Consider the following 18,079-nt stretch of genomic DNA (forward strand, 5'->3'; position numbering starts at 1 on the left):
ATGTCCGCCTGACCAAAGAGGAAAATAACCATCCGGACTGTTATGGGTGCTAAGTTCAAAAGCCAGCATCTGTGATGGTATGGGGGTGTATTAGTGCCCAAGGCATGGGTAACTTACACATCTGTGAAGGCACCATTAATACTGAAAGGTACATGCAGGTTTTGGAGCAACATATGTTGCCATCTAAGCAACGTCTTTTTCATTCACAATGCCAAGCCACATTCTGCACGTGTTACAACAGCGTGGCTTCGTAGTAAAAGATTGCGGGTTCTAGACTGGCCTGCCTGTAGTCCAGACCTGTCTCCCATTGAAAATGTGTGGCGCATTATGAAGCGTGAAATACAACAACAGAGACCCGGGACTGTTGAACAACTTAAACTGTCATCAAGCAAGAATGGGAAATAATTCCACCTGAAAAGCTTCAAAAATTGGTCTCCTCTGTTCCCAAATGTTTACTGAGTGTTGTTAAAAGGAAAGGCCATGTAACACAGTGGTAAAAATTCCCTATGCCAACTTTTTTACAATGTGTTGCTGCCAATAAATTCTAAGTTAATAATTATTTGCAAAAAAAAAAAATAGTTTCTCAGTTCGAACATTAAATATCTTGTCTATGCAGTCTATTCAATTGAGTATAATTTTAAAAGGATTTGCAAAGCTTAGTTTTTGGGAAATGCACTCACAATGGTTTATTCTACAAATGTGTGTATCGGTCCAATACCGTGAGGGATAGTTTTGGCCATACCAATACTGATGCCGATACTTTTTTCTTTACAATATTCAAAATCAACAAATAATTTGTATTTTTAATTCTTAATCAAAAATATATTAAAAAAAAAAAACAGTACAGCGGTGTAACAATATTACCTAAATATTTACACTATGTCATTGCTCTCTTTTATTAAATAAACTTGTCTGAACAAAACAAAATCAATAGTACATAATAATTAAACAAAAGCAAAAACTACTATCTACTACTCTTTAAATCCTCTGGTGTTTGTCCTTAAAGTTATTCTGTGTCCAGGTAATTAGTTTCTGGGTTTGGAAACATTAACACAACGGATGAAAATTATTATTTTTTTATCCTAAATATGTTGATCTGATGGCTCTAGTTTTGATCTTAGACTACCCATGGTATAGAAACTACTCATATATGAATCGATCCGCTCTTTCCTTATGTTTAAGGTTGGTGCTATAATGTTTGTGTAGTTGTTCTATTTCACTCTCTAGAGACTCATATTCATTTGTTAATTTCCTATTTATAGTTGCTTACACTGTGCTGTTATGCGGTTCCATTTACACATATTTAACATTGCTAGGCAAGCTTAGTGGCTAGTATAGCGATTAGCATGGCTTCTGGTGTACTCCTGCTTGCTCTTACTTGGTGTGTAACATGTTTACCTTTGTTCTCCAGTGATAGTGGTACTTGTTAGAAATGCAGTTTATTTGCAGCGATGGTGGTAATTTATCGGGTTGTCTGTCTATCAGTTTGTTACTTAGCAAAATAACTGAATGCTATGGGCAGATTTTGAGGAAACTTTCTGGAACTGTCAGAAATGGGATAAGGAACAAGTAATGGGATTTCTGGTGGGATTTGGAACTTTTCTACTTAAGTTTGCGCTACAAGGCTGCACTTCTCTCTGCGTGTATGGTAGCGTCCCTGCCTCCACCTACAGGGAGCAAAGAATGTGGATGACTGACAAGAGGATTCACTCTTTGGGAGAAGGGGCCTAGAAAAGGTCTGCACTCTCCAAAAACTTTTTTTAGTTAACTTAAGGGAACACTGTGTATGAACATACACACTGAGCTGCGAGCTGCCTCTGTCCGCAGGGGGACCAAAAATAAACTATCAAAAAATGTTTTTCTGATTGGCATTAATCCGAATAATTGGTGGATCACATCCTTTTTTTATATACACAAATAGGTCGATACTGATCGGCAGCTGATCAGTCTGAGCACCTCTGCTGTTTGTGTTGTTTTGATCTCCTGATCTGATTTGGTCGGAAGAAAAACAATTCTTTATGGAAAATCTTTCAACATTTGACATCTCTCTTTCTCTCTCTTGTTCAGAGCCTGGTTTGAACCGAAACTTGCAGTTTCTCCAACGTCCTTTGAGGGTGACCGCTGTGCTGGGAACTGATACTGTGCTGGAATGTTCCACTTCTGGATACCCTACTCCAAGCATTCTATGGCGAAAAGGAGAAGAAGTGATCCAGACTCGGTTTGTTTGTATTTTTATGACATAAATGCGGAAACGTTTGCACATTTCAGCTTATTGTTCCGAGTATTTGCACCTGGATCTGATGCACAACTTAACCTATTTTTCCTGTGAGCTAAAGTTCCATAACATGTAACCCACAGGTGTGTTTATTTGCCAAAGCTTGTTTCATAAAATTGATTATTAAAACAATAATTAACAATTAACATTTAATGTTAGTTTCATATTATGTAGGAGAGGTTTTACCTGTGCAGAAAGCATTTAGAGGTGAAAAAACACAAAACCACAGAGGCTGAACAAACATTGGTAATAGCCAGGATATTTGGAATGTCTCGCAGAAGAAAGAAACTACTAGTAAGTACAGGTAGCCCAGTAGTAGCAGTTAATGACAGAAACAGCCCTTAAACAATTGTTAGTGATATCTGCAGCAACCTGTAGAAGGCTGTCGTGAGGGTATCACTATCTACCCATTTGCAGAACCCTAATAAACTAAAGTACAATGGCTAACCCAGAAGATGCAAAGCCAGGCTGGAATTGTCAAAGAGAAGAAAGAAAATGCCTTTAAAATTCTGGGGTAAAGCTTTATAGACAGCGACAAAAATGTACTTTAACTAAAGAGATGGAAAGTTTGGAGTAGTAAGTGATCTGCTCACAATCCTAACATACACTAACTTACTCTGACACTAACCCTCTAACTAACCCTAACACCCTCTGAGAAGATCAGAGCATGTCATGAGTTTTTCATTTATGATGTAAAAGATGATGACAGCCGCAAAATATACTCAGAATTTTAAAGAAACATGTTATATGACAGTTAAAAGGGGAACTGCACTTTTTGGGGAATTTTGCCTATCGCTTACAATCATTCTGAGGGACAAGAAGATCAATCAATCAATCAATCAATGATTGATTGACAAGAAGATAGATGTATTTTTAGCACATTCTAACTCATGAATAAACGTAAATAAAAGTCAGCTGACAATGGAATCAATAGGAGGTCCTCTATTCAAAGTCAAAAGTTAAAGTACCACTAGTGGTACTTTAATTCACTAAATTTTTCCTCTGCATTTGACGCATCCCCTTGTTCACCCCCTGGGAGGTGAGGGGAGCAGTGAGCAGCAGTGGTGGCTGCGCCTGGGAATCATTTTGGTGATTTAACCCCCAATTCCAACCCTTGATGCTGAGTGCCAAGCAGGGAGGTAACGGGTCCCATTTTTATAGTCTTTGGTATGACTCGGCCGGGGTTTCAACTCACGACCTACCGATCTAAGGGCGGACACTCTAACCAGAAGGCCACTGAGCAGGTCCATAATGCCCTTTAAATAACCATCCAAAAAGCGCCAACAATACTCCATTTACATTTCGTGACCTAAATATTAGCCCAGTATTAGTGATGTCCTTATTATAACCGCTAACCAGTGATGGCCAAGCTATTCGGAAAATGTTGTAAGCTAAGCTACTAGTTACTCTCAATTTCATGTAGCTAAGCTACAGGGGAAGATATGCCCAGATAATTTTAACAAGCTACAGTACAACACGGCAAAAGGAGCTTGCTACATCAAAGCTACATATACCTGTATATACAGGACTGTCTCAGAAAATTAGAATATTGTGATAAAGTTATTTATTTTCTGTAATGCAATTAAAGAAACAAAAATGTCATACATTCTGGATTCATTACACATCAACTGAAATATTGCAAGCCTTTTATTATTTTAATATTGCTGATTATGGCATACAGCTTAGGAAAACTCAAAAATCCTTTCTCAAAAAATTTGAATATTTCCTCAGACCAAGTAAAAAAAAAAGATTTATAACAGCAAAACAAAATCAAACATTTGAAAATGTCAATTAATGCACTCAGTACTTGGTTGGGAATCCTTTTGCACGGATTACTGCATCAATGCGGCGTGGCATGGAGGCAATCAGCCTGTGGCATTGCTGAGGTGTTATGGATGCCCAGGATGCTTCAATAGCGGTCTTTAGCTCATTTGCATTATTGGGTTTGGTGTCTTTCAGTTTTTTCTTCACAATACCCCACAAATTCTCTATGGGGTTCAGGTCAGGGGAGTTGGCAGGCCAATCGAGGACAGTAATGCCATGGTCAGTACACCAGTTACTGGTGGTTTTGGCACTGTGGGCAGGTGCCAGATCATGTTGGAAATGTAATCATCATCTCCATAGAGCTTTTCAACAGATGGAAGCATGTAGTGCTCTAAAATCTCTAGAAGCGTCTGACTTGGGCTATGGAAAGAAGCACTGGACAGTTGCAGAGTGGTCCAGAGTCCTGTTTTCAGACGAAAGCAAGTTTTGTATTTCATTTGGAAGTCAAGGCGCTAGAGTCTGGAGGAAGGCTGGAGAGGAGCAAAATCCAAGTTGCTTGAAATCCAGTGTGACATTCCCATGTCAGCTGCTGGTGTTGGTCCACTGTGTTTCATCAAGTCCAGAGTCAATGCAGCTGTGTACCAAGAGATTTTAGAGAACTACATGCTTCCATCTGTTGAAAAGCTCTATGGAGATGATGATTTCATTTTCCAGCATGATCTGGCACCTGCCCACAGTGCCAAAACCACCAGTAACTGGTGTACTGACCATGGCATTACTGTCCTCGATAGGCCTGCCAACTCCCCTGACCTGAACCCCATAGAGAATTTGTGGAGTATTGTGAAGAAGAAGCTGAAAGACACCAGACCCAATAATGCAAATGAGCTAAAGGCCGCTATTGAAGCATCCTGGGCATCCATAAGACCTCAGCAAAGTAAAACAATACTGTATGTGCTTATCTTACATAAGGATTGTGAATGATGGACACAATTCCAAATAAAATTGCAGTTCCCCTTTAAAGAAGGATGCAAACAAACTAATAATAACCTCTCCTTCAAGCAAGGTAACCACTCAAAACACTGCAAAAACAACAAAAGAGTTCATCAAGAAGTGGTTACTCTGCAAACTTAAAGCCAATAGAGCATGCGTTTTATCTGCTACCCACACAATAAACAATACTGTAACTGAAAGAGGCTGCGGTGAAGGCCTGTAAAAGCAAAAACAAAAGAATGCAAAAGTTTGGTGATGTCATATGTCTCACTGGCTCGTGCAGTAGATGTGTGACGTTTTTGAACAGATTGAGTCTTTTGAGTGGCTCTTAGGTGAACCATGGGAGTCGATTCGCAGTTGCGAGCTGTTCCTTTGGGAGACGTTTTTTAAATGAATTGCTGAAGCTGCATGTGCATGTTCTTGTGCATGCCACCAGACTGGCGATAGGACTAGAAAATAAGTCAGGGTCAAAGTAAATATAGCTGTATTTTGATCATTTTTTCTAGTTTCTTGTTCTGACATGTAAAGTACTTCTGGCATACACACGCCAGGTAACGTAGTGTTCACATTTTTCGGAATTCTAGTTTTATTATATAAATATATACATTTTATTCTTATTTATGTGGTTATTTGTTCTGTATTATTAAAATGCTCTTTTTCTACAAAGTTTTTAGGTGAGGTAAAGTTTTAAAATAGTGATTTTACCGTAACCTTATGGAATGTCTATAAAAAAAACAACAAACATTTAAATAGTCAATATTTGTGAATAGTTCTCATCAATAGAGTGATACTGGTGTAATATAGAATTAGTTTGACCCAAATCTCATCTTGTCACTGCTACCAAGACAGTCTTTTGAATGACTCTTTGAAAGGAACAAACCATGAATCCCATCTCTATCATACAATTATTAAAAGTTAAGCAATTCTTATTCACTTCAATATACAAAGTACAATATTTGAAGTCTATCACATGAACTCACATGAAAGATTATGGTTGTCCCAATACCAATATTTTGGAAAATTTATTTTGATGCTTTTCAATACTTTTTAAAAGAAAAGGAACCACACAAAAAGTCATTATTGGCTTTATTTCACACAAAAATATGATACCTCAATTAAACATATGTTTCTTATTGCAATTAAAGAACAATATTGTCATAAAATAAGATAGTAAAAATTCTAGGCAACTACTCTTTTAGTAGCAACTAAGCAAACAAAAGCTCCTACTTTGGCTGCTGACACAGACATGAACATATTGTGTCATTTCCTTTTCCATTATTTTATCAAAACTCTGAGGGACAAGCGGCAGAAAATGGATGAATACATTTACTGTTAATATCTGGTTACTTTCTGTTTTAACATGTTCTATTTACACTTCTGTTAAAATGTAATAAGCACTTCTTATTCTGTTGTTAATATACCTTACATCAGTTTTGGGTGATACTACACATTTGGGAATTAATCTGATACAGAGTAGTTACAGGGTCATGCATTTGTCCATAATTTAAATTCTCTTAAGTCCAGTGAATGATGAGATAATAAACAGTAAATAAATCGCAAAATATATTGTGAAGAGAAAAAATATGGATGCAGTCATTGTAGTATCGATATAGATACTATAGATTCGGCTCTTCTACTTGGTATCGTTACAATCGATATTTGTATAGATCAGCGATTTTGTTTACATTTTGGAGTGTTTGCTTGCTGTTAGCGGTTAGCTATTGTATCCACCTACGGTAGGTATACACACACACATATACATATATACTGTATATATATTAGGGTTGTACGGTATACCAGTATTAGTATAGTACCACTATACTAATGAATCATATACGGTACTATACCGCCTCTGAAAAGTACCGGCCCATATTAACAGAAGTTAAAGTTAAATTTAAAGTACCAATGATTGTCACACACTAGATGTGGCGAAATTATTCTCTGCATTTGACCCATCACCTTTGATCACCCCCTGGGACGTGAGGGGACCAGTGAGCAGCAGTGGTGGCCGCGCCCAGGAATCATTTTTGTTGATTTAACCCCCAATTCCAACCCTTGATGCTGAGTGCCAAGCAGGGAGGTAATGGGTCCCATTCTTATAGTCTTTGGTATGACTCGGCCGGGGTTTGAACTCACAACCTACCGATCTCAGGGCGGACACTCTAACCACAAGGCCACTGAGTAGGTAACAGAAGTGTAGATAGAACATGTTAAAGGAGAAAGTAAGCAGATTTTAACAAGAAATTAAGAAGTAGATTAATAATTCATTTTCTACCACTTGTCCTTAATAATTTTGACAAAATAATAGAATGGAAAATGACACAATATGTTACTGCATACGTCAGTACACTAATTAGGAGTCTTTGTTTGTTTACTTACTACTAAAAGACAAGTTGTCTAGTATGATCACTGTTTTATTGAAGGACAAACTTGCAATAAGAAACATATGTTTAATGTACCCTAAGATTTTTTGTTAAAATAAAGCCAATAATACAATTTTTTGTGGTCCCGTTTAATATATATAGATTTGTAAATGTATATACACACAGTATATTTCAAATGATTTTAACCCAATGTGGCCCCCGAGACAAAGTTTGGTGACCCCTGGTCTACAGCAAAAAATTTAGTTTATCTTACTGTTCCAATGCTTTTAAAGCTCACTGTCATTAAAATTGTGACATACGATAACTAATCTGGTAAAAGGCCCGCACTTGTCTTAAATAAGGCAATAGCAGTTGGTAAATCGGCGAGTGTACAACATGAGACCAGAAAAACATTGCAGCTCTTTTTCCCGTAGGAATAAGAAGCATTCTTTGTTGGCGGGAAGCAATCTCATCATCAGGAGTGTGACTGACGATGACTCCGGCAGTTATAGCTGTACAGCTACCAACAAGAACCACAACATCACTGCAAGTGCAGAACTGAGTGTGCTCGGTGAGAGCTTTCTTTTTATAAATGTATGTACTGTACTGTGGTATGTCTGCATTAAATCTGATATCAATATGAGACATAAATGAGGGGACATCTATTGCTGCCTGGCTGGGCCTGACCAGGTAGGATGACATGCCACAAAGACAAAACAAATTGGGGATTGGGGACTCGATATATCCTGTTCTTTGATGGGACGACCCTGATTAGCCAAAGGTGACAATACTTCATATTTGTGGTATTCCACTTAAATTTACTAAAACATGATGACTTATAAGGACAGCATGAGAAAAGTGCCAAAGAGCTCTATTTTGCTGTCATATGACCACATCACATTCTCAATTTGGCCGTGTGTGAGTCATTCAGGTGTTATCAAACTTCAAACTGTACATTTGTCTTTTAAAGCTTCAAATTGTCATATTCCATCACAGCAAATTGTGTTACTAATGCTTTACTTGCTGACTGTTGCCACTTATCAAAGCTACTATGGAAAAACACAACTAAATTCCTGTACAGTCACAATCAAAAGTTTACATACACTTGTAAGAAACATAATGTCATGGATGTCTTGAGTTTCGAATATATTGTACAACTCTTATTTTTTTGTAATAGAGTGATTGGAGCACATACCGTAATTTCCGGACTATAAGCCGCTACTTTTTACCCTCGTTCTGGTCCCTACGGCTTATACAAGGGTGCGGCTTATTTACGGCCTGTTCTTCTCCGACACCAACAAAGAGGATTTCGGTGGTTTTAGTACGCAGGAGGAAGACGATGACACAATGATTAAAGACTGACTTTTCATATACCGGTAGGCTGGTTATTTTGATAACGTACAGGCGAGCACTTTGTATTACTTTGCACCGTTGTATTATTTGTACTCTGCACGAATGCTGTTCGCCATGTCAAAGATGTGAAAGTTTGATTGAATGATTGAAAGATTTATTGTTAATAAATGGGACGCTTTGCGTTCCCAAACAGTCATCTCTGTCCCGACAATCCCGTCCTTGGTAGCAGGAACCCCTATATACTACGGTAATTACACATCAAAACCCTGCGGCTTATAGTCGGGTGCGGCTTATATATGGAGCAATCTGTATTTTCCCCTAAATTTAGCTGGTGCGGCTTATAGTCAGGTGCGGCTTATAGTCCGGAAATTACGGTACTTGTTTGTCACAAAAAACATTCATGAAGTTTGGTTCTTTTATGAATTTAATATGGGTCTACTGAAAATGTGACCAAATCTGCTGGGTCAAAAGTATACATACAGCAATGTTAATATTTGGTTACATGTTCCTTGGCTAGGCGCTTTTGGTAGCCATCCACAAGCTTCTGGTTGAACTTTTGACCACTCCTCTTGACAAAATTGGTGCAGTTAAGCTAAATTTGTTGGTTTTCTGACATGGACTTGTTTCTTCAGCATTGTCCACACGTTTAAGTCAGGACTTTGGGAAGGCCATTCTAAAACCTTAATTCTAGCCTGATTTAGCCATTCCTATACCACTTTTGACGTGTGTTTGGGGTCATTGTCCTGCGCCCAAGACCCAACCTTCGGGCTGATGATTTTAGGTTGTCCAGAAGAATTTGGTGGTCATCCTCCTTTTTCATTATCCCATTTACTCTCTGTAAAGCACCACTTCCATTGGCAGCAAAACAGGCCCATAGTATAATACTACCACCACCATGCTTGACGGTAAGCATGGTGTTCCTGGGATTAAAGGCCTCACCTTTTCTCCTCCAAACATATTGCTGGGTATTGTGGCCAAATAGCTCAATTTTGTTTCATCTGACATCACATGGACAAAGATAAGACCTTCTGGAGGAAAGTTCTGTGGTCAGATGAAACAAATATTTAAATGAGTAGTTTATGGTGTTTTTGCTTTTGTTCACTTATTGTGTACTACTGATTTTATATTGCTTAAACAATTTTATGATAATGGAACATTTTAAATCAAGGGTCTCAGACACGCGGCCGGGAGAACGTCCGCACCGTAACACAACATGAACACAACAGAACAAATACCCAGAATCCCATGCAGCCCTAACTCTTCCGGCCTACAATATACACCCCCGCCACCACCAAACCCTGCCCCCACAACCCTGCCCCCCCACACATCAACCCCCCCCCCTCCGTGCGTCGGTTGAGGTGGGCGGGGTTTGGTGGTAGCAGGGCTGTATATTGTAGCCCGGAAGAGTTAGGGCTGCAAGGTGTTCTTGGTATTTGTTCTGTTGTGTTTATGTTGTGTTACGGTACAGATGTTCTCCCGAAATGTGTTTGTCATTCTTGTTTGGTGTGGGTTCACAGTGTGGTGCATATTTGTAACAGTGTTAAAGTTGTTTATACCTCAACCCTCAGTGTGACCTGTATGGCTGTTTACCAAGTATGTCTTGCAGTCACTCACGTGTGTCTGCAGAAGCCTCATACAACATGTGACTGGGCTGGCACGCTGTTTGTATGGTGAAAAAGTGGACGCGACGACCGGTTGTAGAGGACGTTAAAGGCAGTGCTATCACGGCACGCCCTTAATATTGTTGTCCGGGTGAAAATCGGGACAAATTCGGGAGAATGGTTGCCCCGGGAGATTGTCGGGAGGGGCACTGAAATTCGGAAGTCTCCCGGAAAAATCAGGAGGGTTGGCAAGTATATTACTAGGGCGGGATAGCCATTCAAAGAAGGTGAATTCATTAAAAAGTGCGGGTTAGATTTTTTTAAGAACTCTTTTCTTGCGGCCCAGCCTCACCCAGTTTCTGCATCCAATCGCCCCCAGGTAAATTGAGTTTGAGACCCCTGGTTTAAATATTTTGTTGATATTGTTACCCTGCCTTCTTGTGTTTTTCTGCTGATTATAATTGTAAAAAAAAATTAAGCAAAATCATTTAGTGATCCCTAATTTTTTCTAAGTAAAAGTATTGGTGTCAGTATTGGTATGGCAAATACTGTCCCTGTAACTACAAAGTATTGGACTGATACCTAAATGTGTAGTATTACCCTAGCACCTCCAAAACCCTCAAATCTAAACTCCAAACATCCCAGAACAAGCTAGTCGGATTACTTCTAGACCTCCACCCCAGATCACACCTCACTCCTACCCACTTTTTCAAAGTGGGCTGGCTCAGGGTGGAGGACAGAGTTAAACAACTTGCACTGAGCCTAGTCTATAAAATCCGCTACACCTCCCTGATACCGAAGTACATGTCAAACTACTTCCTTAATGACCGCCATAACCACAACACCACTAACCACGTAAAACCCAGATTCCGAAATAACAAAAGTCTTAACTCATTCTCTTTCTGTGCCACATCAATGTGGAATGCGCTCCCAACAGGTGTAAAAGAAAGGGCATCTCTATCCTCCTTCAAAACCGCAATAAAAGTACACCTCCAAGCAACTTCAACCCTAAACTAACACCCTTCCCAGATTGTTAATAATCAAATGTAAATAATCAAATGTAGATACTTTTTCTTATGCTTTATGATCTCTCTCTCTCTCTCTCTCTCCTCTCTCTCTCTCTACTCTCTCTTCTCTCTCTCTCTCTCTCTTCTCTCTCTCTCTCTCTCTCTCTCTCTCTCTCTCTCTCTCTCTCTCTCTCTCTCTCTCTCTCTCTCTCTCTCACTGTTCAATGTCCATTTATCTGTTCTCAATTGTTGATGACTGGAGTGATGATAACAACCAAACCTAATCCCCCTCCACATCCCACACCCTGGATTGTAAATAATCCAATGTATATACCCTGATGATTATCTTGTGTGATGACTGTATTATGATGATAGTATATATCTGATAGTATATATCTGTATCATGAATCAATTTAAGTGGACCCCGACTTAAACAAGTTGAAAAACTTATTCGGGTGTTACCATTTAGTGGTCATTTGTACGGAATATGTACTTCACTGTGCAACCTACTAATGTAAGTCTCAATCAATCAATCAAAAACCCAATACTATCTTACTTCCCAAAACCTAAAGTATTTTATGGTTCCTTTTTCAAATAATTTAGTCAATAGCACTTACTAAAAAGAAATCATAAAATGCACAGTTAGTACATGTGATTGTACGAACTCAGGGGTCGGCAACCCGCGGCTCCGGAGCCGCATGCGGCTCTTTGACCACTCTGATGCGGCTCAGCTGCATACTTGCCGACCCTCACGATTTTCCAGGAGACTTACTGATCTCAGTGCCTCTCCTAGAAATCTCCCGGGGCAAATATATTCAGATTTTCACCCTAACAACTAAATTAAGGGCGTGCCCTAATGGCACTGCATTTATTGTCCACTATAGCCTGTACAAACAGCGTGCCAGCCCGGCCACATGTTGTATGTAACATTTACTTGCATACGTATGAGACAGCAAGGCATACTTGGTCAACAGCCACACAGCTTACACTGACGGTTGCCGTATAAAACAACTTTAACACTGTTAAGTTAGAAATATGCGCCACACTGTGAACTCACACCAAAAAAGAATGACAAATACATTTCTGGGGAACATCCGCACTGTAACACAACATAAACGCAACACAACTAATACCCAGAATCCCATGCAGCCCTAACTCTTCGGGTCTACATTATAAACCCCCGCTACCACCAAACCCCCCACACATCAACCCCCCCCCCCCCCCCCCGTGCGTCGGTTGAGGTGGGCAGGGGGATTGATGTGTGGGGGTGACAAATTTTCTTATTAAGGTGCGGGCCGGGGCGTGTATCTGAGACCCCTGGTTAAAACATAGCACAAAGCAAAAAAAGCTTTGTATGCAGTGTTATTTCATTTGAACATTTCAAAAGAGTTTTGTGGCTCCCATTGTTTTCTTCAATTTGTGAAACTTGTCAAAATGGCTCTTTGAGTGGTAAAGGTTGCCGACCCCTGTACTAACTGATCCCACTTATGGATGATAGGATTTGGCAGCATAGTTCCCTGATCAGAACACCTCTATATGCCACTGTAGATTTGAGGGTGAAACGTGTTATATTTATAGAAAAACCCAAACAACACAGTGTTCTGTAAACTGTGCAAATTAGAAATAAAGTTTCACAGCGGCACCACTGCATTGCATGAGCACTTAAAAAGGCATCACGTTATTCTCCAGAATGGCGTAAGAAGTACTGTAAAACAGGTCTGTCATTTTTTTTTTTTTCCCCCACTGAACAACATCCATGTGAGGAAAAGCGTTGGTGTATATTGGGAAATTTCATTCGTAAAATTTGTTCAAAAAACAACTAAGAACAGTTAGTTACAAATATAAATTTAGTTTACAGATTAATCAATTAGATAGATTATGGAAATTAAACACAGAACAAATCATATTCATACCTCTGCTGGCTGATGTTCTGTTTACTATTTATACTCTTTCCAAGGAAAGAGAATCACATCCAAAATAAAATGCCATAAAATATCCAATATAAACCAATCTGTTTGCTTCAGGAGGTGTTATGAATGAAATATGTTTGTATTTATCGTCTGACTGCTTCTCAGCAACTGCTGGCTACAGACTGAAGTATTCAGGCGTGTAGCGACACCTCAGCAGCAGCTGATCTGTTGATTTAATAAAAGGCAAACCAAACTAAACCCAAAAAACCACAAAACACATATATTCCACACCTGATTAGTATTCTAGTCTGATTAGCCTGAGGCAGATCTGCTCGAAGCAGTTCACAATTCCGCTACTGATAAAAAAAAGTGTACAATTAATGACAAACACAAAAGTGGTTCAGAACACCTTATTTAAATGAGGTTTTTGCGTGTATACCAGCTGTCACAATGGAGACACCCATTTCCCATCATATGGTTCAACCTGTGGCAGTTCCTCATGTTGTTGACAGGCAGCACACATACACTATATGAATCACCTTTTTTAGGCTATATTAAGCGCAATCTAGACAAAAAAAACAGACTTTTCGCATGCCAAAGGTAAGCTCTGGGAGGCACTGCAGTGTTGTGATGCTGCGTCTGGACCATCCTGAAAAATTAAAATGCATATTGAAGTTTTTTTTTTATATAAGACATATTTATATATATATATATATATATATATATATATATATATATATATATATATATATATATATATATATATATATATTCTATATGAATAAAACCAACACCTTAAAAAAAAGCTAGCAGACACCCAATCAAATTGAATTTGTTTTATACAGCCACTTAAGTCATCCAGTAGCTATGAAATTATAACATTATATTGCTGAATATACGATACATTAAAGGCCTACTGAAATGATTTTTTTTTTATTTAAAGGGGGATAGCAGATCCATTCTATTTGTCATACTTGATAATTTCGCTTTTGTGCCATATTTTTGCTGACAGGATTTAGTATAGAACAACGACGATAAAGTTCGCAACTTTTGGTCTCTGATAAAAAAAAAACCTTGCCCCTACTGGAAGTAGCGTGACGTAGTCAGTTGATCACCTCCTCATATTTTCCTATTGTTTTCAATGCAGCTAGAGCGATTCGGACCGAGAAAGCGACGATTACCCCATTAATTTCAGCGAGGATGAAAGATTCGTGGATGAGGAACGTTAGAGTGACGGACTAGAATGCAGTGCAAGACATATCTTTTTTTCGCTCTGACCGTAACTTAGGTACAAGCTGGCTCATTGGATTCCACACTCTCTCCTTTTTCTATTGTGGATCACGGATTTGTATTTTAAACCACCTCGGATACTAAATCCTCTTGAAAATGAGAGTCGAGAACGCGAAATGGACATTCACTGTGACTTTTATCTCCACGACAATACATCGACGAAACACTTTAGCTACGGAGCTAACATGATAGCATCGTGCTTAACTGCATATAGAAACAAAATAAATATATCCCTGACTGGAAGGATAGACAGAAGATCAACAGTACTATTAAACCATGGACATGTAAATACACGGTTAATGCTTTCCAGCCTGGCGAAGGTTAACAATGCTGTTGCTAACGACGCCATTGAAGCTAACTTAGCTAGGGAGCTAACGTGATAGCATCAGGCTCAAATGCACATAGAAACAAAATACATAAACCCCTGACTGGAAGGATAGACAGAAAATCAACAATACTATTAAACCATGAACATGTAAATACACGGTTGATGCTTTCCAGCTTGGCGAAGCTTAAAAATGCTGTTGCTAGCGACGCCATTGAAGCTAACTTAGTATAACGGGACCTCACAGAGCTATGATAAAAACATTGGCGCCCCACCTCAGCCAGCCCTCATCTGCTCATCAACACCCGTGCTCACCTGCGTTCCAGCGATCGACGGTGCGACGAAGGACTTCACCACGATCATCCGTGCGGTCGGTGGCTAGCGTCGGCTAGCGCGTCTGCTATGCAAGTAAGTCCTCCTGGTTGTGTTGCTACAGCCAGCCGCTAGTACACCGATCCCACCTACAACTTTCTTCTTTGCAGTCTCCATTGTTCATTAAACAATTTGCAAAAGATTCACCAACGCAGATGTCCAGAATACTGTGGAATTATGAGATGAAAACAGAGCTATTTTGTATTGGATTCAATGGGGTACCGATACTTCTGTTTCACTGGCTACGTCACGCGCATACGTCATCATCCAGAGGCGTTTTCAGCCGGAAGTTTAGCGGGAAATTTAAAATTGCACTTTATAAGTTAACCCGGCCGTATTGGCATGTGTTGCAATGTTAAGATTTCATCATTGATATACAGGTATAAACTATCAGACTGTGTGGTCGGTAGTAGTGGGTTTCAGTAGGCCTTTAAATGTTTTTATTTCTGACAGTCCAAATATGTTGACACACACACAGACAAAATATTCTCTCTCAATGGTCTGTTTTTGCAGCACAATCACCTCCTTCTCACAGCCGTAAGTGTGTTACTGTGTCAGTTTGCAGGAATGTTTCAAATGTGATAAAAAAAAAAAAGTTGCATGACAGTTTCAGGCTTGAAAAATCACATTGCAGGTGCTAAATTATTATTTTTGGATCTTCTCGTCCCAGTATTGTGGGCGTTCTAATAATCAGCATATATTCTGCATACATATAAAGACAGACACGGTCAATGGATTGCACTCTTTTGCTCATTAAAGACCACATGAGCTTAGTAGATCAGCTGTGTGTACACTATAATGTTTGCACATGTTTTATTCCACGGAAACCCTTTAGCAGTAAGTCATACCTAAAGTGGTCGGGAAGTGCAAAACAATATCCAAAACACTTTTACATTGCATGACAAGTATAGAACACAGTCTTCAATTTTTGAGATGCCTGACAAATACTTAAATATTTATACATATGCATTGTATAACATTGAATTCATAGTTTTGTGAGTTCTCAAGTGAAGGCAGTTACAGAGTGATCTATCATATAATCTTGATGACGAATGGCAGTGTGTATGCTGTTTTCACAGGGCAGTGATCATGATGAGATGATAAGGATAACACATATTTGTGTTGTGTCCTACATTAATAACGAGTGCAGCCCAGCTCATTAACTGGTACCTATTAGCGACCTAATGAACCCAGAAAAAGGAAAACGGAACCGACACAGCAGCTATCATTCATACTGTCACTTGCAACTGCTCGGTTTACTAAAGAATGACAAATTCCAAGGTGTTGCGTGAGAGGTTGTCCACTTAAAATGTACTTTGTACAGACCCCTTAGCAGACTTACGGCTAACATAATGGCAAATATTGAATGTCGTTGCCTGGGAGTCCTTTCAACACACAACAGTCTGCAAAGCAATTAATACCAGTGGTGGGCCATCAGGGCTAGCAAGGCCTTCTCTGCTGGCCTAACATAACCAGAAATCATGATCATAATTAAATATACAATTATTTTTTAATTTTACTTTCCCTAAATATCTCAAAGTATTCATATTGTCTTCATGTCATATTATGCTCGTTCCAGTGCTGTTGTTTTTATTTTATCATGTTGCCATGCTGTATGAAATCTGCCCGAGGCCTTCAGAATCAACAATGCGGCCGTCCGTGCACTGTAAGGAAGCGGGGACATAGAGAGGATAGACAATTGCGATAGCCAATCAGATCACAAGTTGTTGTCAATAAGGCCTTCTAGATGGCCTAAGGATACTCACCGGGACCGTTAGCGGATGAATTTGAGAACATGTAGAGTTGATAGACAGTTGCGATAGCCAATCAGATCAGAAGTTGTTGACAGAAGCCTATCTAAGTAACCTGATGTTAACGAGACTGTGATTGGATACACACTTGTCATTCCAAAGTGAGTATAATATTCACAAGTTTCAATTTAGGCGGAGAAGGAAAACTAAACGTTGATTAGGTGGCAGATATGTATTTGCAAGGCCATTTTCAAGAAAGATATTTAAAGAGAAACTACATCTTGTGAGACAATGTCGGCCAACTCCGGAAGCTAGCTCAGCTGTTCTGGCGACGAAATGGGGAAATCCACTCTAACTAGCCGACTACGAGGGTACGAGCTTGCTCATACGGCGTCGAAAAGGTGCCACAAATTGTGAGTTCAAATATTTTATTTTTTCACATTTCATGTTTTTTCAATTTAAATTTTGACAGTACCACATAAGATATGTTGTAATTGCTGATGCATTTTCATTGATTTTTAAATGTGCCAGAACATAACCCGTTTTGTACACTGTTGATGTGGATCAATCACCAGCAGAGCGTAAATGTGTTCCTGTATAGTATTTCTCCAGCCATGGTCATGTGGTGACATAAATAATGGTATTTTGAGAGGTAATCATTGAAGTCGGACATCACTGAAGGCCTAGGTGGGAAACGCACAGCCCGCCACTGATTGATACTGTACATTTACTATATTTGTATGCATATAACAGTGCGGTCAAGGTTGACATGTTTACATCCATAAATTAGGATATTTCCAATATCATAACAAAACTAAACCAAACAAAACCGTTTTTTTCCATTAAAAAAGACAAAATGCAGTTTTTTCCTGTTAGATTTTGTTTCCTTGGTGGTTGTAGGTCATTTGCTAATGAGAAGCATCATTTGAATACATATTATCAACAATTGTAATGGGGGAAAAGCTGTGCTGAAATTGCTATACAAAATATTTGTGTTGATGGTTCCATATTTTTTTTTTAAGAATACCTTTATGTTATTGATTAGATTACATAATATGAACGTATTTATAGATATATA

At 39.0% G+C, this 18,079-nt stretch overlaps 1 protein-coding gene across 1 annotated transcript in view; it reads left to right on the plus strand.

The window, feature by feature from the left end:
- LOC133638614 (netrin receptor DCC-like) overlaps window positions 1-18,079 on the plus strand; it is a 321,291-nt gene that overhangs the window by 261,558 nt on the left and 41,654 nt on the right. The window contains exons 4-5 of the mRNA XM_062031403.1: window positions 2,068-2,218; window positions 7,827-7,963. Of these exons, the coding sequence (XP_061887387.1) occupies window positions 2,068-2,218; window positions 7,827-7,963 (288 nt within the window). The remainder of the gene's footprint in view (window positions 1-2,067; window positions 2,219-7,826; window positions 7,964-18,079) is intronic.

Source organism: Entelurus aequoreus, linkage group LG21 (assembly GCF_033978785.1).
Source record: "Entelurus aequoreus isolate RoL-2023_Sb linkage group LG21, RoL_Eaeq_v1.1, whole genome shotgun sequence".
In the NCBI taxonomy this organism is placed as follows: Eukaryota; Metazoa; Chordata; class Actinopteri; order Syngnathiformes; family Syngnathidae; genus Entelurus; species Entelurus aequoreus.